The sequence below is a fragment of the Phlebotomus papatasi genome, chromosome 1 (genome assembly GCF_024763615.1).
Source record: "Phlebotomus papatasi isolate M1 chromosome 1, Ppap_2.1, whole genome shotgun sequence".
Taxonomy (NCBI): Eukaryota; Metazoa; Arthropoda; class Insecta; order Diptera; family Psychodidae; genus Phlebotomus; species Phlebotomus papatasi.
In genome coordinates, this window is record NC_077222.1 from 46457620 (window position 1) to 46481320 (window position 23701).

Consider the following 23701-nt stretch of genomic DNA (forward strand, 5'->3'; position numbering starts at 1 on the left):
ATTTGAGCACCTTAACATGTGCTATACAGAAATAAAACAAAACCAGAGATTGTACTTTTACACATATCAAATGTTTGATAATTTATAATTTTTTTTTCCAAAAATATGACCTCTCATAAAATCTACTTTAGGGTTTCTTAATAAATGATATGTAAAGCTTAAAAGTGCATTACAAATTGAGCGAAAAAGTCCAAGAAGTCTCTCTGATTACTATAGAGAACTTTTTGTTTCAGGTGAAAACAGTATTTTTTGCTAAAACCCTACAAAATTTCACGACTTTCTATGAAAAAAAAAAAAACAATTGAAGACACATAACTGGTCATTTCATTATAAAGCGTCGGTTTCATTAACCATTGTCGTATCCGCGTTTGTTGTGTATCTGTATTTGATATAAACGACAATACAAATGTCATCTCTTGCATAAAATCCAATTAATATACGACAACGGTCACTACAACCGGCGAAGTGTTGAAAACCATATTTCTGAGACAACGGTTTTTTTTCATGTTTTTCATAGTTTGAAACACTTAAATATAAGCACATAGGCATTATTTCGGTTATTAAAGCTTTTTTCTCCTATTCACTAATGTTCTTGTAAACATATTGATTTTTTGTTTTTCTTCCTTGTTACAGACTGTAGGGTTTTAAACCCCAAATGAAGTACAAGGGATGTTAATATTATGGATGTCAATACATTCACAAGCCCAGGATCAGGGGATGATAATAACTCAACACTTCCCTCTTCACATTCCTCAACACCGATATTATCAAAAGATATATCATCCTCATTACAAACAGAAAGATTTGTTAAATTATTAAATTGTGAATCTGAAGGTATAAATTGGCCAACATACTGGGGACCGGAAATATTTTGTTATTTCGAGAAACCTACACCTGCGCAAAATGAAACTCACCACCTGCCTTCCTATTCATCAGACTTTACTAATGTTGATTCAACTAAAGTGCCATATGAAAATCATAACAATTATACGAATTTTATCTACAGTTTCATGTCCTCGATATGGGAAAAAGCGAATAGCACTGTCAGAAATATTTCATCTGAATCAATGATGACGAACGTTATGGATACGATATCATACACATGTAAACTGGATACCGTAAATAATTCAGAGGCTATTTACCAATGCAAAAGTAAAAATCTGTCCAAAAAATTTGCAGAGTTTATAAATGGGAGTATACAAAGTACTATCGACAATTGCATTTATAATACAACAGTTGCTGTTAATAGTGTTGCAAATCCTGTGTCTGAACTAGAAGTTTTATTGCCACAATCATTTTCAAATGCTACAATTGGAATAGTTAATGAGTGTGTCAGTAATGTAAATCAAATACTGAATTGCAGTAATTTGAACTTGAACAACTCTATTTTTGAAAATGAACCGTTTAATTTCTCCGATTATAGTTCGCTTTTTTTGAAACCGATTCAATGCTACTTAAGTTTAACAATCACACCAACATTTATGAACAGCAATATTGAATTTTTTGATCCATCAAATGACTTTCCCACGCTATCTTCAAACATCGCATCAACGCCATCAACAGACTTTCCTCTTAGGGTATTCAACCGAAATTACGATTGGAGCTTTCTGTTTGTGATTATCTTCATTTTTGCCGGTGGTTTAGGAAACATCTTAGTTTGTCTCGCCGTAGCTCTAGACAGAAAACTACAAAATGTCACCAATTACTTTTTACTCTCTTTGGCTATAGCAGATTTATTAGTCAGCCTCTTCGTTATGCCGTTAGGAGCAATACCTGGATTTCTGGGTAATTATAAGCATAAGTAATTCTTTTTCATTTACGTTCACATGCATTTCAAAAATTTGAAGCAAAACATACACGTATTATTCTAAAACCTATAATCAAGTATTAGATTATTAGTGAATAATTACTAGTAGTAGAATAATCCAGTCAGTAGGCAATTTTAAAGGGCAAAAAAATATATAATGCGGCAAAAATATAAATTATAGAAATCATAATCTTTCAATTCTTTACTTTCTTTAACAAATTAAAAATATAGTTTGATAATAATATATTATATGTGCAGTTAAGTCATGTATGTTAAATAATACTTACATAATAATATTAACCAAACTTAGAGTAAAACGCAGATAAAAAACACCATTGCTTGGGTATTTAGAATAATAAACTATAATGGACAACACACAACAACTTTTGTTTTGTAAAGATGTTTTCAAAATTGAATACGTCAGAATATGGAAAGTTTTGCTAAAACGAAAACCAACTAAACCTTATTAAAAAAAAGTTTATCAACAGGACTTTTATTCATATCAAACATGAAAAAAAGTTTTGTCAAATTGGTAAACAATATACGCCTGATAAAATTTTAACAACATACATTTTGCTTAGTCCTTTAAAGCTGAGAACGTTAAAAATTGGGGTCAGAAAATATCACTTTCCTGATTTTTTAAAGCAAAACATAACTATATAGAAGGCCATGGGATTTTTTTTGAGACACCAGTGTCCTTATCGTCCTTAAAGTGTTAACTATATTTAAGGACTATTGGGTCACCGGTGACCCATGGAGAAAATAATTTTTCCTGCCTATCTAGAGTTATGTTCTTCTAATATTCATATATGATAGTAAAGTAGAATGTTGTAAGAATCTAAGATATTTTTTTTGCAAATCTCCAGTAGTAAATATTTAAGCTCACAAATGACGAATTTTCAAATTATCGCATTGATGAATGATTTTTATACTTTTTTATATTTCTAAATTTTTAATTTTGTAAGCAAAACCCTTTTGGGAATAGAAACTACAGTCAGTCGGTCAGTGAAAAGCGACTCTCTTTCAAAGGGTTAACAAAACGTTTATCACATTATCAAAATATCTTATTACGTATATCTTAATGAGCAATTGTTGTATAAATACGAAGTTTTCTCTTAAAATATACAGCAATGCACAAGCGTATTGTTAAAAATACACTATCTGTTATCCTAATATACCAAACATTCTTTCAGGGTATTGGCCATTTGGTTTAACGTGGTGCAATATTTATGTCACTTGTGATGTTCTTGCGTGTTCGGCCAGTATATTGCATATGTGTTTTATAAGCATTGGCAGATATTTGGGGATCAGGAATCCATTAGCCACCCGACACAGATCCACAAAGCGATTGACTTGCATCAAAATTGCATTAGTTTGGGTCATGGCTATGCTCGTCTCAAGTTCAATTACAGTATTAGGTATGAACTTTCACTATTCATCTGAAAAATAATTAAGTTTTGTTTGTTTGTAATGCAAAAAGATATTTCATTATTACAATACATTTATATTTTTATGTATTTTCAGGGATTATAAACGAATCAAATATTATGCCACAAGCACGCGTGTGTGTCATTAACAACAGAGCTTTTTTCGTTTTCGGTTCCCTTGTGGCTTTTTATATTCCTATGCTTTTGATGGTCTCAACATATGCCCTTACAGTACAATTGTTACGCAAAAAGGCGCAATTTGCAGCTGAACATCCAGAGAGTGAAGTCTTCAGGAGGTAAAAATATTCCAAATTATGAAAAAAAACTAATCAATCACAACAGTCTTACAGAAATTACGATTCTTTTGTTATTAGTTCAGTTATTGTAGCACTATGCACACAATAAGGAAGACGAGGGTACATTTAGCCAGCAAATGATACCTTGTCTCCATGTATAATTTGTGAAAAATTATAAAGTCTGTCCAATATTTTTATGTGTAATAGTAACACGGCTGGGATCTTGGCTGTATAGAATTGTGTATTGAAAAACTCTAAAATTCTTGACTTTTTCTAGAGAAGATAAAATGATTGATGATATAATAATATTGCTTAAAATAATTTCACATTTTAGGAAAAATTATAATATTCTACCATATTATTGTACCCATGGCTAATGGTCCCCCCTAATAAAAAAGTAAAAATATAATAAACCCATGTGAATAAACGATCACTGAAAGCATAAGACCAGATAAAAAGGGGTTACGTGGGTCAAAAAACCGAAAAACACCACATTTTCTCTATTTTTGTTTTTTCAATATAACAAATTTTTATTTATATTTAAGCTTTTAATCATACAAAAGTAAGAACATTTAAACTATATTTTCTGAAACTTTCAATTAAAAACCTTTTTGAAAAAACCATACTTTACCGTGGACAAGATTTCTCAAAGTATATTCATCTGACATGAAAAATTTTAATATTTCCTTGTAGCTGATGAGTTAAACTCGTACTTAAACGGTACATATTTTAAATGAAACTTGCATTTTTTGGGAGAATTTTGTACAAAAAAAAATAATTTTCAGCTTATTTTACACCCTGTTTTGTCTTGTAGAATAAGTTGTGATCAAGATGAAAAAAATTCTACCGTTCAAGTACGAATTTAACTTATAAGCTAACAGGAAATATTCACTTTATTGACGTCAGATGAGTATACTCTGAGAAATCTAATCCACTATGTATGTTCGTTTTTCTCAAAAAACGCCTCCAAAAAACTGGTCCTAACGGCTGAGTTTTTAAAATTTTGAAATGAAAATTTCAGAAAATATGGTTAAAATATTGTACTTTTATATGTTAAAGAGATGGAATTAAATATTTTTGAAATTTTTTATTTTTTCGAAAAAAATGTAAAGAAAATATGCAGGTTTTCTGGTTATGCGGTTTTTGTAACACCCCTAATATGGTTACAAAAACCGTAAATAAAATGAAAGAATATTTCTCTATAGATACATATATAGATATACATATACAATACACACACATATATATATATATATATATATATCTTTCAGGCTTGGTGGTCGTTTCTCAAGTAAAACTCAATCTCAACAAATATCCGGCACTGACACAAACCAAAAATATAATTCAGTGTCAGTAATTGGGCAGATTAAAAGATCATCAAAGCATAATTCAAGAACAACGAATTCTGTCAGTAAAAAAATAATTACACATTCACACTCTCAACAAATATTATCTTGGAGAAGATCAGAAAATATCACAACATCCAGCGAAAACAAGTAAGATTTTTGAGCACACTATGAAATTATCACCTGGAATCATTTTAAAAAATGTAACAATTCGTCCTATGCTTTGCGAAATACTCTAACTCTAAATCCCATGAGTATATTCGTATCATTTTCCTATATTAATAGGGGAGACCGGAGTAAAATTAGCCATTGCGTATAATTTGTACAGAAAATGTTTGTATAAGGCTGATAAATATTTCAATGAATAGTAAGGGAAGTATATATTTAGAATAATGAGTGGTTTCCTCACTCCTTCGCAGGCAAAATATAAAGGATACCACTATCTAATACTATTCGTGGCTAATTCTGCCCCGGTACCCCTACAGTGCTTTTGTGAGCTCATTCATGTGATTTTCAGAATTTCGCAAACTTTTTTTTCATCAGGCCATTTATTTTCAGTTTATCGTATCGCAACAGTTTTGAAACGATTAAAGGGTAACACAGAGGGCAAACTATTGAAATCGCACTCGCACCCGTCAGTTCTTTAGCCCTTTACGACGATTGAGTCACCTGTGACCCATAGAGAAAATAATATTTCCTGCTTAACTTAAATCATTTCTTTCTAGTGTTTGTATCGTTAAGTAGAAAGTTATAGGAATCTAAGATATTTTTTTGCAAATCTCCAGCTATTTGCTATACTGCCTGTGTTCCGAAAAAAGTCATACGTTTTGGGAAAGATCAAAGATTAAGCAATGCTTTCAAGAAATGTTTATGTTTGGTAAATATCTTATGTATAAACTACCCTCCATGTTCAGGGATAATATTGGGGTTATGCCTAGACTATAATTAAAGAACAAAAATATTAAAATTGACTTTTTGTCTCATTTTTAATGAGCTTCGGTAGATAGTGTTAAAAATTGGTCTGCGATTAACGTAATGGAATAGCACTTGTTCTAAACTATTAGTGTGTAAAAGGAGAAATCAGTAGTTAATTCCGTTATATAAATTTTTTATTGCTCGAACATTGCAGGAAAAACTAGTTTGACTTTAAAAAACCGTTAAAAGGAGTGGCATTACGCCATTGACGAATGAGGGGTGGGGGGAAAATTAAGGTCACGTAAATAATCCCAGGGCTGACTTATGAGGGGCAGGTGGCTCTTCTAAACATTACAAGTGGCTATTCATCACCTAAAACTTATTTGAAAAAAAAAATTAAAATAAGACATTAGTTCCTTAACTTATGATCGCAGCTCGACCCCAAAATTATCTCTAAATATGGAGAATAGTTCATACAAAAGGTATTTGCAGTACACAACTCATTTGCCTTAAGACTGTACCTATATATCTCAATTTTATCCTAAATGTACGATTTTTTTTAGAAACAAAATTATTTAGCAAACGTACGACTTTTTTCGGAACGGAGGGAGCAATAAATATTTAAGCTCAAAAGTAACGAATTTTCAAATTGCCGCAATGATGAATGATTTTTGTTATTTTTTATATTTCAATTTTTTTAAGCAAAACCCTCTTGGCACTAGAAAGTACAATAACTATTCATAATATTATTTATTAGAGTAAAAGAATATTGGAATTGTTGGAAAAATTACTTCAATTTTTGGGCTATTTTGGTCCCTATCGTCTATAGAGGTGAAAAATACACCGAATCAGATTCTATTTGTTTTTCCAAGGTTGAATGTCAAACGATTCAAAAAATGGATGGAAAACACTAGACGTTTACGAATGTCCTCTTTATCGTATCGAATTTTGTTGGAAAAATCACGTACAGACGGGAAATGGGTACACTTTCTTGGACTTAGATCACAGATTGCACACAGGGTCACAAGATTCTGTTGATCAGTCAAATAGTGGACTTCAAAGTGCAATCTATATATATATATATATATATATATATATATATATATATATATATATATATATATATATATATATATATATATAAATAGAATCACTCCTGAAAACTTGAGTTTTTTAACTAGTATGTTTAAAAAAAAATTTAGAAATGTTAAACAACCTTACGTCGAAAAAGTACACACAGAAAAATAGAAAATTCTTAAACAGAAAGACCCAGGTATTTAATTTCAAATCCCATCCAATGAATGCCAATGCCCTAATCCTTGATCGTTTAGTTTTAATTGTAATTTGCAAATCTCAAGACAGTTTTCATTTTTCAGCTAATGCTGATCTTAAACTCCCGATCTCTTAACGTGAAAGAGATAGGGATTCTAGCCCATTTCATTCGCTCAGAGCTTCTAAAATTAACCCATTCCTTACCATGGTATGATACATCATACGCAAATTGAGTGATTTTTGATGATTTATTTCTGGGCAATTGATAATCCAATTGCTGTCGGAAATAGATTCCCAGTAACTTTAGTTTCGTCAATTACTTGGGAAAAATAGTCCTACAGAGATGAAAATACATTTTGTTATTCTTCTCTTCCTTCGCGGAAGGTCATGCAAAATTTTTGCTCAAAATTGCGGACGGAAAATTCGACATCCCGTAGAATTTATTAAAATTGGCCTCTTTCCTCTTCCCTGATTTGAATTCTGGTTGCCAATTTGTTTTCTTAGATAGTTACTCTATCTAAAGCAATAGAGTTTGTAATGAATTAATGCACAGAATTTAAATTCAATGTCCGTTAAGACGTGTGTTTGAGGGCGAATCCCCGCGCCGCCATAATAGATAAAAAAAAATTTCTTTTCAAAAAATTCATCTACTAATTTGCAGGAAACTAATCCCAAAATATCAACATTCTATCTTAAGTATTTCTGGTACATTGACTGAATGGGTTAAACGCCTCGGGGATTCACGTCCAATTTAAGTTTCTGGAGTCTTATATATTCTTATATTTAAAACCAAAATTTTTCTGTGTGTACAGTATACTGGCCGCAAAAGGTCTGTAACTTTAACAATTTTTAACTCTGTGAGATGAAAATAACTGAGGACTTGATCTCACTTGAAAAATGTCAACAATATTTTTTTCAAATTTAACTGCCGTCTGAATTAAAAAAGGGACAGATAATCCTAACCGGCTTATGTAGGTGAGATTCTTAACGTGAGCTAACTCGGAGTGCATGCAAATTCGATTTAGAGCTGAAGTTGTGAGTCGCCATTCAGTTATCTTGAATCAAATTCGTGAAATTATACAAATTTTGTATTTAAACCAAAATATCAAGGATTTGGATGAACTGGCACAAAAGTGGTATATGGGTGAAATGTAGACCAGAATGTTCTCTATAATTTTCCCATAGAACATGATCTCATCGATTACTCAGAAGCCAAGATAAGCGAGGTTTTTTGTTTCTTAACTTATTTTTTCATCCAGAGTGCCCCAAGTAGTCATTTGTTGAACTTCAACTATATCAAAGAATTGTTGTATTTTGTGGGACTTTCCATTTAAAACCATATTTTAAGTGTCTTGGTGGAGTAGAGGCAGTCAAATTGGCATCTGAGTGATTTCAAAGCGTTATTATGGGAAAAATCAATTTTTTCACACTTAAACGGCAAAATCGGAGTGATAGCGTAGTCTGAGCGGAAAATGATGTATGGACGAAATGTAGAGACAAATGTCCTCTACAATTATGTTGAAGTAATCATCAAAATCGGTTCAGCGACAGTCGAGATAATTGAGGTTATGTGATATTGAAATTGGTTTTTCGACTGTGGCGCCCCTGGTGTTGGTCCCACGAAGTTCAAATATTTTAGAAAGTTGTAGTATTTGGTGAAATCTTTCGTTTAAGACCTCATTCATCAAAATCGGTCACATAGAACCGGAGATATGATTTTTTGAATTTTGTGAACTTTGATCCCTCATATCTCCGGTTCTGTTTTAACCACAGCGCACTTACGCACCACTTTGGAAACGTCCTAGACTGGACTACAACATACTAAAATTTCATTAACTTGCACAATGCCGTTTTTGAGAAAAGTGACTTTGAATTTCGATGAATTTTTACGCTATCACAGCGCCACCTGTGGTGAATTTTTGAACTTCCATCTGAAAGTGCTCATCGAGACGAAACCAAAAAGGTAAATTTAGATCGCTATGCTAGTTAGAACCGGAGATAGAGGCCGGTCAATGTTCGAACTTTGACCCCTTATAGCTCGGGTCAGGGGTTATGGATCGACTTAAGTTTTTTTTTGTTTGATAGGTATAATCAACGGCTACAACATACTAAAATATCAGCCCGATGCACAATGGAATTTTTGAGTTATTTAACTTATAAGATTTAAAAATTTTCTTTTTAATAATAGCGCCCCTAGCGGTGGTTTTATGAACTTGCGATGTTAGAAGGGGAGGTGGCATTTCACGAGAGCTTTCCAAAAAGCACTCACTCTTTAAATTCTGACAATTAGAACAGGAGTTATGGCCATTTTAAGAATTGATTTTTGGACCCTTATAGCTAGGGTCTGGGGGGTCGGGGGACCTTAAGTTTGGTATTGATCGAAAGCCCTAAGGCCCAGCTATAACATACTAAAATTTGAGCCCGATCGATGTCATAGGGGCGGAGCTATTGAGAAAACAAAAAAGGGGGGTCTTCAAAATGGCGGAAGGAGGGGGTGGGGGGTGGGGGGTCAATGCACCAAGTTGCAATTTTCACCCGATATATAACCTTTGCCGAAAACCGCAAGTCGATATCTTTTTTAGTTTAGGAGCTATTAAGCTCCAAAGAGCGGCCGGCCGGGAACGTAAAATAGCCACATATATATTCGTGATCAGGAAGTGGCGAAACACATTTTGGCCAAGTTTGAGGTCGATCGGACGACATGAAATTTTGTTAGGATTATAGTAGGTGAGATTGTTAAGAATCTCACCTAATGGCTCAATTTTAAAGAGCCAAATTAGCGTGAATCTAGTCTTCTTGACTTGACACTTCAATCGTCAACAACAGTGTGCAAATGTTTGCTGCAAAAAGTGAGTTTTTATGTAGTTTTGTGGAACTTCAGAATGGCAGAACGTTTGAATTGCAAATTTGTTAATGTCTATTTCATGAACTTTCTCACTTTTCTGTAACTCCTCGGTTTAAATGTTTGAACTTCCAACGGGTTTTTAGGTAAGTCCTTACTGATAGACCTTCGAATCGGTAAAGGAAAAAGCTCAATCGGAGAGAACTCTCTAATCGGGAAGGTTATTACTGAACGAGAGGAATCAGTCTTTGGGAATTCATAATATCGGCACGGTCTTCAGCCGCGGTATCGATTAGTCTTACAACTCGAACAATCATATATTCTCTAAAAAAAAATCTAATATTAAATATATAAATATTCATATTAATGTATGTTAAAAACCATATTTTTAATATGAACTTTTTCATTTATCTTTGATGTAAGTATAAGTACATCGCAACCACACTTGGATTACAGCAGAAACAACCACAAAAACTTTGTGCTAAGATCTACAAGAGCAGCCACGTGCGATCAAAGTACACAAACTCCCGCATATACCACACAAGGAAGCAGACAAAACAGATTAAGATCATTAAAGTTACACTTTAATAGTGTCACACCCACTAGTATTAATTGGAATTTAAGGTAAAGTATAAAAAAATAATATGTGATTTAAATTTACATATATAAACATCTTTAAAAAAAACTGTCACTTAATATTATTTCTCATTGAACCAGCAGATTATTTGGCAGCCGGAATAGAAGAAATGATTTATCCGCGAATGCAGTTGCTAATGAGCAGAAAGCCACAAAGGTAAGTTACGCTAAATTTAAATAATGAATTGAAAGAGGAACCTGTTTTTTTTCTTTCATTTCTTCTTGCTATTCTTACTTAAAAGTTTGATTACAATTATATTATATTGCACTTCTAATGTTACAGAATTGTATGTCCATAATAACTCTTTAACCCATAATATAACATCAACTGATAAAATTACAAAGATTGTAAAGAATTTCAGCTAAAAATCACTAACTGCGGTAATATATTTTTTAAATTCAAATTGCTTCAGCACCCTAAGTATTAATACTTTTGTACTGAAGGTTCGCTTCGTAGCTGTCATCAATTTTGTGAGAAAGACTAGAGCGTAAAAAATTATGTAAATATTTCTCATTCGCAAATTTAAAAAAAATATAGATCTAAGGTAAAATATAACCATATTAAAATACAACATTTAAACTATATGTATATATACATTTTTTAATTTTAGTTTAAACATCTAAAAATATCAGCCATTGAGACCTGAGAAGACCTTTTAAAAAAATACTTTTCAGTGCACAAAATTACTCAAGATCTCTTCCTTCTAAAAAGCAATTTTGGACAATAATTGCTGTTAATCTATAGAGGCCTATAGATTAACACATAGATTAACTATCTATAGAGAGTAAATCATAATTTCATTTTATTTTTTTTTCAAAAATCCTTAGTCCAAGTTCAAGTTGAACTTACCATCTAACAGGAAATATTTAGTTTTTAAACGTCAGATAAATTTTTTCTGAGTAAACTTAGTAGTAAACTCTTAACCTCCAAAGAGCGGTCAGACGGAAGGACGGGAACGGTTTTTAGCCACCCATATGCTGTTTTATTTCGATTTTTTCTTTTCTTTTTATTATTTGATCGTCATCATGATGGTCTTCATTTTCTCTTTCCTCACATAAAACAGTAATGAAATCTTAAAATTGCAAATTGAAAATGATTCCATACAACACTATTTTAATTTAGATTGATCGGAAAGGCTATTCTACTGTACACTTAAAGTTTAAGTTTCAGAAAATAAATTTATCAGAAAATTTTAACTTTTAATAATTAGCATTTTTACAAGAAGAAACAATGAAGAACGGATAGTTTTTTAGATTTATAAGACCATATAAAAAATCATTCTGTAAGCTTGAAGAAAAAGCTTTGAAGCTCCGAAAAGGATGAAAAGTTAACAGGTCTAAATCTCGTGTCTTCGCTACTTTTTGCAACAACTATTGGCCGAAAATCTCTATTTAAAATACATTTAGTATTTATTTTAACGTATATTCCTCTGTTCGTAACAAAAACTTATAAGTAATGCACTCTTATATATTTATAAAATTTTAAAAATATTGTTTAAAAGGGTGCCAGTTTTGGTTAGACCCAAAAACCGCGATATGCTCTGCCTCGCAAGTCGCTTTGCCACTATTTTTCAAAACAATTGCATGTACAATGTTGCAAATGAAAAGATTTATTTAAATTAAATGCATGAAATTTCATGTAACTAATGTAATCGTAGAATCCAAAAAAAATATGTTTGATGTATTATGTAAATGATTAATTTAGAACTAATATCACTCTTTTACAGGTCCTTGGTGTTGTATTCTTCACATTTGTTTTATGCTGGTCTCCCTTTTTTATCCTCAATATCATATTTGCCGCTTGGCCAAACTGCCACGTACCTGAAAATGTTGTTGACATTTGTCTATGGCTAGGATATGTCTCTTCAACTATTAATCCCATCATATATACTATTTTCAACAAAACTTTTAGAGCAGCATTTATACGTTTACTGCGTTGTAACTGTCAAAGGTAAGATAACGTATTTGTGAAACATTCTATTCTCGTAAATATATTCAAAAATATATATTTGCAAAAAAATTTTGCTGCCATTAGTTTTGGATAGTATCAGTAAATCAAATATAACATCTGTATAGAATTTTTTTAAGGTCTTATTTGCAGAAGAGTGGTATTACACTAATTAAACTCTGCTATTTGAAAAAAAAGATCACGCTCCTTCAAGTAATTGCTATTTAAAAGCTTTTTCTCGTATAATTTTATATAATAAGTCACGATTTACTGAGTTCACGATTTCACCGTCGTATAAGTATTTTGAAACATAGTTAAATCCAAATAGTTTTTATTAAAAAAAATATATATATATATATATATATATATATCGTCGGTTGCGTCTACCTCTGTCGTATCTGCATTTCTTTTGTGGCAGCATTTCACGCAAGAGGGCATGTCTGTATTGTAGCTTGCACCGAATGCAGATACGACAGAGGTAGATGCAACCGACGATATATATATACATATATGTGTGTGTGTGTGTGTGTGTGTGTGTGTGTTGTATATACAGCTTTCCTTTCATTGTCGAAAAAAAACTTGATAAATTGCTTCTACTATTCAAATAACTAGGTCCGGACGATCACCACGTTACACATCCGTAATGGACAACAGAGGCGCTGCCAGCTTGTGCGGCCCTTCCACATTGCCTTTAGCTATTTCTTTACAAGGCGCACCATTGCTTACACAATCAACCACCACACCATTAAACGATTTCCGAGGTAGTTATACAATCACAGACGATGAATGTTAGAGCAATTTCTACTTCTGCAGGAGCCCTATTAACTTGGTACACTACCAAAGCACCGCCACATAGCAACTGATACTCATTATAATAAGAAATGATGTTTGTTTAAGAATTTTTGTGTAGTTTCAAATTAAGAATTCTTTATTAATAAAATTGTATAGGGATAAATTTTTTGTTATATTATTTACTCATTTGAATAATTAAAAAAATACAATAATCCTATAGCACTATATATGTTACTTAAAGAGATGGCAAAGCGTCCCAGCTTTGCGGAATGCTCGAACTCACGAGATAGAGCTCACCGTGAATTAGCTTTTTGCATAATCTTTCGGAATAACTGATCTACTAGAGATCAAATTGATTCATAAATCACAAAAGCATTTCAAAATCAAAAAATCGGTACTTAATCGATTCATTACCGATGAAGACCGATTCAGCCGGGTTCTAATTTGCAATACTTTTCTAAAAAAATCCAAATTTAACCAAAAATAAAAATGAGCCTTCCAAAGTATTTGACTTTTAACCTTCAATAATTCAAAATGGCGAATTTTCCGGTCATAGGTATGTTTAGGCGAAATATTCGCCTGAACCAGCTCTAAAACATATCCAAAAATCATTGAAAAAGCTTAGGCCAATTTTGAGAAAAATTGAAAAAAAAACATTATTTTTAGGGAATATTAATTATTGGGGATGTAAAATTATTCAAAAATCGGTACTTAACCGATTCATCGCTGATGAAGACCGATGCAGCCGGGTTCGAAACTGCAATACCTTTCCAAAAGATCCAAATTTAACCAAATCGGTTGAAAAATGAGCCTTCCAAAGTGTTTGACCTTTGACCTTCAATAATTCAAAATGGCGAATTTTCCGGTCATAGGTATGTTTTGGCGAAATGTTTGTCTGGACTAGCTCTAAAACATATCCAAAAATCATTGAAAAATCTTGGGCCAATTTTGAGAAAAATCGAAAAAACTTTACTTTTAGGAAATATCAATTATTAGGGATATAAAATTATACAAAAATCGGTACTTAACCGGTTCATTACCGATGAAGACTGATGCAGCCGGGTTCGACATTGCAGTACCTTTCCAAAAAATCCAAATTTAACCAAATCGGTTGAAAAATGATCCTTCCAAAGTGGTTGAACTTTGACCTTCAATAATTCAAAATGGCGAATTTTCCGGCCATAGGTATGTTTGGGCGAAATGTTCGCCAGGACCAGCTCTAAAACATATCCAAAAATAATTGAAAAACCTTTGGCCAATTTTTTGCAAAATTGGAAAAACCTCATTTTTGACCTATTTTTGAGGGATAGGGAACGTACAAAAGGGGAGGGGGGAAGTAAAGAGGTTGGGTGCGAGATAATGTCATTTGAGGAGGGGTTATCGAAGACCGGAAGTCGATATCTCTTACCGTTTAAGCTCCAGAACAGTGAGAAGTTGAAAAAAAGTCGATTATATAACTGCTCTCTCTTTGAGTTCGAGCAGTAATAAAATTAAGAATTTGTAAACATAGGAACAACAGTAGAAGTAGATAGTTGAACAACACTAGAATCGAGCTAGAAAACTTATGTTTCTTTTTGTAATCAAATAAAAAAGACTGCTAATATGTATATATGTATGTAATTTTGAACTAAATATATTACACAAAAGAAAGGTATGGCAAATCGTATAGGCTTTATGGAATGCTCGACCTATAAATCGTTATACTCCATTTATTGCATTCTTTCTTGTTAAACAAAACTTACTTTTCATCAGAATTTATGGAAATTCATAATATTATATTAATAATGTATTGGGTTCACGAGTTAGAGCGTTTTGCAAATTCTTGTAGGTGGAAGTAAGACGCCTTAAAATTGGGGTGCCTTTAAAATATGGTTTTTCTTCTCCTATTTCTAACTTACCATGATACAATTTAGCTCCACGAATCGATTGTAAATCTAAATTACACTACAATACGACTCGGTTTAATTTAAAAATAGGAAAAAACTTTAGTTTAAAACTGCCCCAAATTCAGAGGGACTATTTGAGGCCGGTCAATATTCGAACTTTGACCCCTTATAGCTCGGGTCAGGGGTTATGGATCGACTTAAGTATTTTTTTTGTTTGGTAGGTATAATCGAGGGCTACAACATACTAAAATTTCAGCCCGATGCATAAAGGAATTTCTGAGTTATTTAACTTAGAAAATTGAAAAATCTTCTTTTTAAAAATAGCGCCCCTAGCGGTGGTTTTATGAACTTGTGATGTTAGAAGGGGAAGTGGCATTTCACGAGAGTTTTCCAAAACGCCCTCACATTTTAAATTCTGATAGTTAGAACCGGAGTTATGACCATTTTAAGAATTGATTTTTGGACCCTTATAGCTAGGGTCTGGGGGGTCGGGGGACCTTAAGTTTGGTATTGATCGAAAGCCCTAAGGCCCAGCTATAACATACTAAAATTTGAGCCCGATCGATGTCATAGGGGCGGGGCCATTAAAAAAACAAAAAAGGGGGGTATTCAAAATGGCGGAAGGAGGGGTGGGGAGTCAATGCACCAAGTTGCAATTTTCATACGATATATAACCTTTGCCGAAAACCGCAAGTCGATATCTCTTTTAGTTTAGGAGCTATTAAGCTCCAAAGAGCGGTCGGCCGGCCGGCCGGGAACGTAACTCAGCCCCCCATATATTCGTGATCAGGAAGTGGCGAAACACATTTTGGCCAAGTTTGAGCGCGATCGGAGGACATGAAATTTTGTTAGAATTTTAGTAGGTGAGATTGTTAAGAATCTCACCTAATATCTTCATCAAAGAATTCGGATCAGTTTTTAGAGACCAATTTAAAGATTCAACGCCCAGAATTGAGGTTTTCTTGAGTTAATTTTAATTTCGATTTTCTTGAAATGTCACTGCATATTCTCTTAATATTAAAATACCTCTTACGATGCCAATATTATAATTCAGTCCGATACAACAACCAATTTTGAGCTTTCGATATTTCAAAAAGCTTTCACTAAAAGTATATACCTAATTATCCCTTATTTGAAAGAACTTAAAATTACAACTTCTTTTCACATGAGCTTTGTATACATTCCAAGCAACCAGAAGAAATTGGTAAATTACAAAATAGAATAACTTACATAAAATGTAACAGATAAAATTACAAAATAGATCACCTTAGTACAAAACCCCAAAACACAATATGTACGAAACAGATGAAATTAGAATTTTCCCAATTGGAAATTGTTTTCTAATTTCTTTTACGTTTAATTTTACGTGTACCTATATACCTAGGCAATATTATTTTTAAATAATGAACACAATCTTATCACACTGAAAAAATGTGAGCAGAAGAAAAAACTGTTAATGGCGATCATTGCAAATAAGCAGTGTTTCAACCAGAATTTGAAAAGAATAACAAAAATCAACCTTATCGCATAATCAAGAGGTATTCGAACAAGTTAATAAATTGTGAATAAATAAACAATAGTAAACAATTCAAGCATTTAAATAAGCACATGTAAAATATAATTGGTTACTTATATGTGGAGCTTAAAGGCAAAATTGAACATATCCTATGGCTAAAGCATATGATATGTTCAATTTTGCCTCTGAGCTCCACATATATGGCCTCTACACATTAGAGAAATTTACGTCAATATTTGACAATTTCTCCTACTCAAGCGTAGGCAATTTGTTTCAATATGGACATATATTTCACTAGCGAGTAAATGCCATTACATAAGTTTTTTTCAATAAAATATTATGCAATTCCGAATAAAAATATGTGATTATAAAACTAAATGGCAATAATATCCTACGTAAATTTAATCTTAGATCAGTTTATTGTAGGTGAAATAATTAATGTGAATAAACTCCGATTGCATGCAAATTAGATTTAGAGCTGAAGTTGGAAAATCAAATTCCTGAAACACATGGAAATTTTGTATGTAAACATTGTCTTTGAATGATGTAAACCAAAATATAAAGGATTTGGATGAGTTGACAGAAGGCTGATTTATGGGTGAAATATAGACCAAAATGACCTCTATAATTTTGACCCAGAACTTCATCTGCCGGTTGATCTGGAGCCGAGATAGTTTGCATAATTTCATTTATTGGTGGTTTTTAATCGTTTTTTGATCACAACGCCCCTTGTGTCCATGTGACGAACTTCAACTATCTCAGTAAATTGTTGAATTTTTGGTAATCTTTCTGTTGGAGCCCAGACTCCAACTGACAAGGAATTCAAACTTCCGAACTGATGCCAACTTCACATCATGAATTTTGGGCCATCTTGGCAGCCATCTTCTTTTCACTCTCTTCCCTTCCGACAGCTCGAGTGAAAGCCACGTGTCAAATTTGTTAAAGCCTTTTAATTAATAAATCTAGTGAATTATCAAAAATTTTTGTCCTTCAAACCCGATAACCGTTTTCGCCTTCAACAGGTAACTTGAGAGTCTCTTTCCCGGAGTCCCGCAGATTCACCCCCACTAACGATTCTTCATTCTTGAATTAGGTAACCCAGAGTCGTAAGCCGGAGTCCCGGAAGAGCATAATCTAATCTTATTCCTCATTTCACAATTAGGTAAATGTTCCCTACATTTTTGTCCTTCAAACCCGATAACCGTTTTCGCCTTCAACAGGTAACTTGAGAGTCTCTTTCCCGGAGTCCCGCAGATTCACCCCCACTAACGATTCTTCATTCTTGAATTAGGTAACCCAGAGTCGTAAGCCGGAGTCCCGGAAGAGCATAGTCCAATCTTATTCCTCATTTCACAATTAGGTAAATGTTCCCTACACTTTCTTTTAAACCCTATTTTAAATAACATAGTTGTGTAAAAGAAGTCATATCAGTACCTGTATACTCTCAGTGTCAGTATGGCAAAAAAATATTTTTTTTTACATTAAACCGACAAAGTCGAACAAATGTCATAGTATAGGGGAGACTGGGGTACTACCGAAAATGGCGTAGCACTGAACAGTAATTTTTATTTCAAAACTACTTGGCGTATAACGACCATTTCTTCAATAGACAAGCATTCCTATAGTATCTATGAATTTATACACCTCTCGCCCTCTATGGGCGAATATATGGACGAAATATACATATAAAATGTAGATATTCTACAATTATGTCGAAGTAATCGGTTGAGAGAGTGTCGAGATAATTCAGGTTATGTGTAATAGAAATTAACGGTGAAGTTTTAAAATATCATCTAAAAGTGTTTATCGGGAAAAACACACCAACAAAAATTTACCTAAAAATGTTTATTATAACTAAAATTGCAGGCCAGCCAATTTTTCAACTTTGATCGGGTAAGGGATGTCCGATCGAATTAAGTTTTTTTTCTGATAAATATTGTGGTAGCTCCCCCGCCACCTAAAGCTTAAAATCACCCGCTTGTGGCATTTTTCTCTTTTGTGATGTTATCATCACCGGCTAGCGCCGCTTGCTCGGTTTGATCCTCGCTCACCCTTAGGCAGTCGATCTTTAGACAGTGAAAGAAGAAGACACTCTCTCCCAAGAAGTGAGAGAAAGGAATTCTATTACTGTCCATGCAGTCATATTAGTTCCGGGAACAAGCGAGGTGGGGTTGCGAGCGAGTGAGAGCAAGCCCTAAGCCCACCTCCACGGAGGGCAAAGTGGAGCCTAGCTCCACAATATGAAAGTCAGCTATATACTATAATTTCAGCCAAATCGGTGCCATACGGGCGAAATAAATTAATTTTGAACATTAGTAAATTTTGTTCTTAATAATAGCGCCCCTTACGTTGGTTTTACGGACTTTCAATTTTAAAAAGAGATATGGAATTTCATGAGATCAATCTAAAATTTTCTCATTGAACAAATTTTAACAATTAGAACCGGAGCTAGAGTCATTTTAAGAAAAATGTTTAACTCATTCTAGCTCTAGTATTGTTTAATAGAGAGCGTAAGGCCCAGCTATAACATACCAAGATTTGACCGCGATCGAAGCCACACGGGCTGGAGTTATTGAGTAAACAATAAAAGGGTGTCTTCAAAATGATGGAAGGAAAGGTGAGGGCTTGGGAGTCAATGCACCAGGTTGCAAATTTCATCCGATATAATAAAACTTTTGCCGAAAACAGTAAGTCGATATCTTTCTCAGTTTAGGAGTTATCAAGCTCCAAATACCGGACGGACGTCTCGACTGACGGGAAAATCCTTTAGCCTTTCATATATAATAATAATAATAATAATAATGATGATAATAATAATAATAATAATAATAATAATAATAATAATAATAATAATAATAATAATAATAATAATAATAATAATAATATATCCTGATCAGTATTTTGGTAAAGTTTGTACGCGATCGGTGGAAATAAGATTTTGTTAGGATAACTAACAAACTTGCTAGGAGATTGTTACGAATTTCACCTAATTAATACCACACTTATACACAATATTTCAGCGAACAGAGTAATATTGAATTTAGCATACGGTCTATGTATGTTAAATTAGTCCTAAACCCTATCTATCCTCAACTTTATGAAAATAACTGTATCATAGATTCAAAAATTTAAGAAAAGCTCGCTTATTTGCTACACTAAGAAAAAACCTAAAAAGTTAAAACAACTCTATGGCAGAGTTGAATTAACACTACGAATATCGATGTAATTGTTACTCTTTTTCGTTGTAAATTTTGGTAAATAGAGTTGAAACAGCTCTTCGTGCGAGTTGAATTAATTCATCGGATATCGATGTAATTATTACTCTTTTTCGATGTAAAATTTCATCTCGACTGAAGTATATGCTTAAGTGTTTTCGTTTTAAGAATATACTTCAGTCAAGAATATTTTCGTGTGACAAAGTTCATATGGAACATCAACTAGAAATATGCCTAACAGTGTTTCATTATGACATGTGCGGGCATCATACGTGATATTTCGCTCGAAATATAGGGATCTTGAGATAAAGAATATATTAATAAAAAAAATGATAAAATAAAAAAAAACATAAAATTGCAAAATCTATCCATTTCCGGATTTGAAAGAGTTATTTTAACTCCAAAAAAGATTTTTTTTTTTAACTCTTAACACGAGTTATTTTCAATCTTAGAGTTATTTACACTCTTTTGTCATGTAAATTTTAGGAAAAAAAAGTTAAAACAACTCTTCCGAATATTACACCTAAATAGAAGTAAAATCAACTCTAAAATATAGTTAATCGAAAATCACAACGAAAAAGAGTCAATTCAACATCGATTCGAGTAAGTTTTACTCGATTATTTTTCTGAGTGTAGTTAACTCGTAGTATGCACACAAATTTTATTATCTATAGAGTATCGTCAATCAATTCAGAGGGGGTCTCAGTGGCGCAATAGGCAAGACCGTTGGTTTTTGGGCAGATGAGATCTCTGACTCGACTCTCACAGTTGTGAGTTCGAGTCCCGCCCGGTGCAAAGATCTGAATGTTTAGAAAAAGACATTTTCACTGTGATATAACGTAATAAAAATGCACCGCCTCTGCCCAAAAAACTCCGGGAGCATGGAAGAAGCATCCACATCACGGGGAAGGCGCTCCTGTGCGGTCTACACATGGACTTAGCGGATTCTTCCAACACGGGATACAACAGCAGCAATATAACATGATTACATTGTAACAAGTATTCCGACACGATTAATAATAGTAATCAGTTCAGAGCAAGTGACACTCAAATTACCCAATCTTCTCCGGAGTAGAGGTTGGATTAAGAATTTTGTGTAGGTAAACAAAATTGATATTGAACAAAAAAGCTCGCAAAATTCTCACATTAGTTTCTTTTTCGACGTATATCCGACTTTTTATTTTATTGTCTCATCCGTGTAATATGTAGGACTTAAAAAAAACACTACACAGTTATGTAATGTGCTGGTCACATCTACGACTAACCCTTTAAGGTGTGAAAAAATTGATTTTTCCCATAATAACGCTTTGAAACCACTCAGATGCCAATTTGACTGCTTCTACCTGACCAAGCCACTTAAAATAGGGTTTTAAATGGAAAGTCACACTAAATACAACAATTCTTTGGTATAGTTGAAGTTCATCAAATGAACACTTGGGGCGCTCTGGTCGAAAAAACGAGTTCAGAAACAAACAACCTCGATTATCTCGCTTCTGAGTAATCGATGAGATCAAGTTCTACGGCAAAATTATAGAGAACATTCTGGTCTACATTTCACCCATATATCACTTTTCTGTCAGTCCATCCAAATCCTTGGTATTTTGGTTTAAATACAAAATTTGTATAATTTCACGAATTTGATTCAAGATATGGCGTCTCCGAACTTCAGCTCTAAATCGAATTTGCATGCATTCCGCGTTAGCTCACGTTAAGAATCTCACCTACAATAAGCTGATCTAGGGTTATCACTAGTTTTAACAATAATTTGCTCACCCGTCTTTATAATTTCTGTAAAACTTTTTTATGTAAGCAGTATCTAAAATAAACTAACCCCCATTCTAGTATTTTCAAATTAAACATTGTTTTTGAAATTGGAGTGAACTCTTTAGCACAAAATCTCAAAACATTATAAAAGATTTTTTATGATACCACAAATTAAAGAAATTTTAGAAATCAGAAATTTCAAAGTTAACCAAAATAAAAAAAAAGAATTTTAGAGAATAATCTAATAAATTAGAATTTTTTATAACTCAAGATATTACCAACGTCTTATGTTCCATGAAAATGTGATCAACAGACAAGAACTCTGCCCTACCAAAAAGACTATAAAATTTGACATTAAAACAAATTCAAAACACAATAAATTTGCATAAATATTCATTAAAAAAAACTGTAATTATTTATATATTCATATTTAATAACTGTCAGATTCATTTGAAGTAAAATATTTTTTGAAAAAATCACAAACCAATTTTGTGATATAATCCCAATGAGTTTGATGTCATGTAGAAAATGAATAATCCAGTAAGCTTCAGGATTCAAAGAGCGGACTCACAAACTAGAAAATTCACTTGTTACATGGAATTATGTATTCCACACTTTACTATAAAGCCCAAATAAATTTATAGGAACTGTGATTCTTATCAGTCAACCTAATCATAGTATTAAATTCATTTTCAATTAAAATGTTGAAACATTCTTCTTTTTCGTAACAAAAGAAGTTTCTTAGTAATCAAAATCCACTTTGCAAAATTCTCAATCATATTTCTGATGCATTATCTTAATATACTGGTTCTAACCCGTTTAAAGCTAAATACATAAGAATTTTGTAAAATTACCTCGTCAGTTAAAATACTTATAATATCGGATGTTATTATATAAAACTTTCTTTTAAATTTTGCCAATTTCTTTAATATACATATGTTTACTGATTTCAAAAATCGTTGGAAATCGTTTATTAAATTGGAAAATTTAGATCAGTAACGCTCATTTACAACGAGTCATTTACAAAATCTGTGCAATCTTGACAAAGAATCACGACTGAAAACATAAAAAATAATCTCTGAGCGAGATCACTACAAATCCTTTGAGACGCGTACACCGCATACAAATTTATTTTTGTTAGCGCTGAATAATATATAAGTAAAACAGTACATGAAATTCATTACATACATAACACTGAAAGTGTCATTTGATTTTTATGCACAATAAGCACAAGTTATTTTTCCTTTATACAAAAGTATTCATTGAAATTAATAACAAAGAAAAATGAAAAGTATTTGACCCTAATCCATTAAATTTAGACGCGAATATATATATATATATATATATATATATATATATATATATATACAAGAATACACAAGGATTTAAAAAAAAAAATCTAACTTTTGTTAACAACAATGTTATTATAATTACTATATCTTCCCAAAAACAAAACGTTCATTTCTGTTTAGTTGATAGCAAAATATATTAATAGCGATAACACTAGATACAAAATATACCATCATATAAGTCAAAGAAGAAAAGGGAAAAATCCATGTGTTTTGCGTATCTATATACATTATATATAACCAACATTTCACATTAAGTCCAAAATACACATGACAGAAATTTCCCCAATATTGTAATGTAGGTAGGTGTAGATACGAAGGTCCTGTGTTCTGTGTATGGGAAAGACTCAAATGCGCATGCGATATTTTGACCGTCAGTGAGTCTATGCATCCCGCACAACAATAGAGCTGTTCAGTCTATTACGAACTGTTACTTGCGATACAGTTTTAAAAACGTTATGGAAAAATCAGTTAGGATTACACATTCCCTTGATTCGATTTGTATTTGGAAAACTGTTATATACTCATTCAAGTAAATATAAATAGATGATTTGTGTATTTACATTATATAATGAATATGTACATGTTTAATCACATTTTATATGGATCTCACATTTCATAAGAAAATCAAGATGGATTTTTATTAAGGATAATCTCACCAATATCTTCATAAATTATGTTTCAATCCAT

At 32.5% G+C, this 23701-nt stretch overlaps 2 protein-coding genes across 5 annotated transcripts in view; one reads left to right on the forward strand and one right to left on the reverse strand.

Annotated features, from left to right (window-relative positions):
- Positions 1-14888, forward strand: part of LOC129799441 (5-hydroxytryptamine receptor 2B-like) — a 23466-nt gene extending 8578 nt beyond the window's left edge. Inside the window, exons 2-9 of one of the 4 annotated variants that reach the window (XM_055843308.1) lie at positions 634-1801; positions 3001-3225; positions 3332-3530; positions 4802-5026; positions 10329-10529; positions 10623-10698; positions 12269-12492; positions 13102-14888. In XM_055843308.1, coding sequence (XP_055699283.1) covers positions 3081-3225; positions 3332-3530; positions 4802-5026; positions 10329-10529; positions 10623-10698; positions 12269-12492; positions 13102-13282 — 1251 coding nt within the window. In that variant the 5' untranslated portion in view covers positions 634-1801; positions 3001-3080 and the 3' untranslated portion in view covers positions 13283-14888. The remainder of the gene's footprint in view (positions 1-633; positions 1802-3000; positions 3226-3331; positions 3531-4801; positions 5027-10328; positions 10530-10622; positions 10699-12268; positions 12493-13101) is intronic. The other 3 variants (XM_055843306.1, XM_055843307.1, XM_055843309.1) reach the window with 3 other exon arrangements.
- LOC129799439 (26S proteasome non-ATPase regulatory subunit 1) overlaps positions 1-23701 on the reverse strand; it is a 104743-nt gene that overhangs the window by 20923 nt on the left and 60119 nt on the right.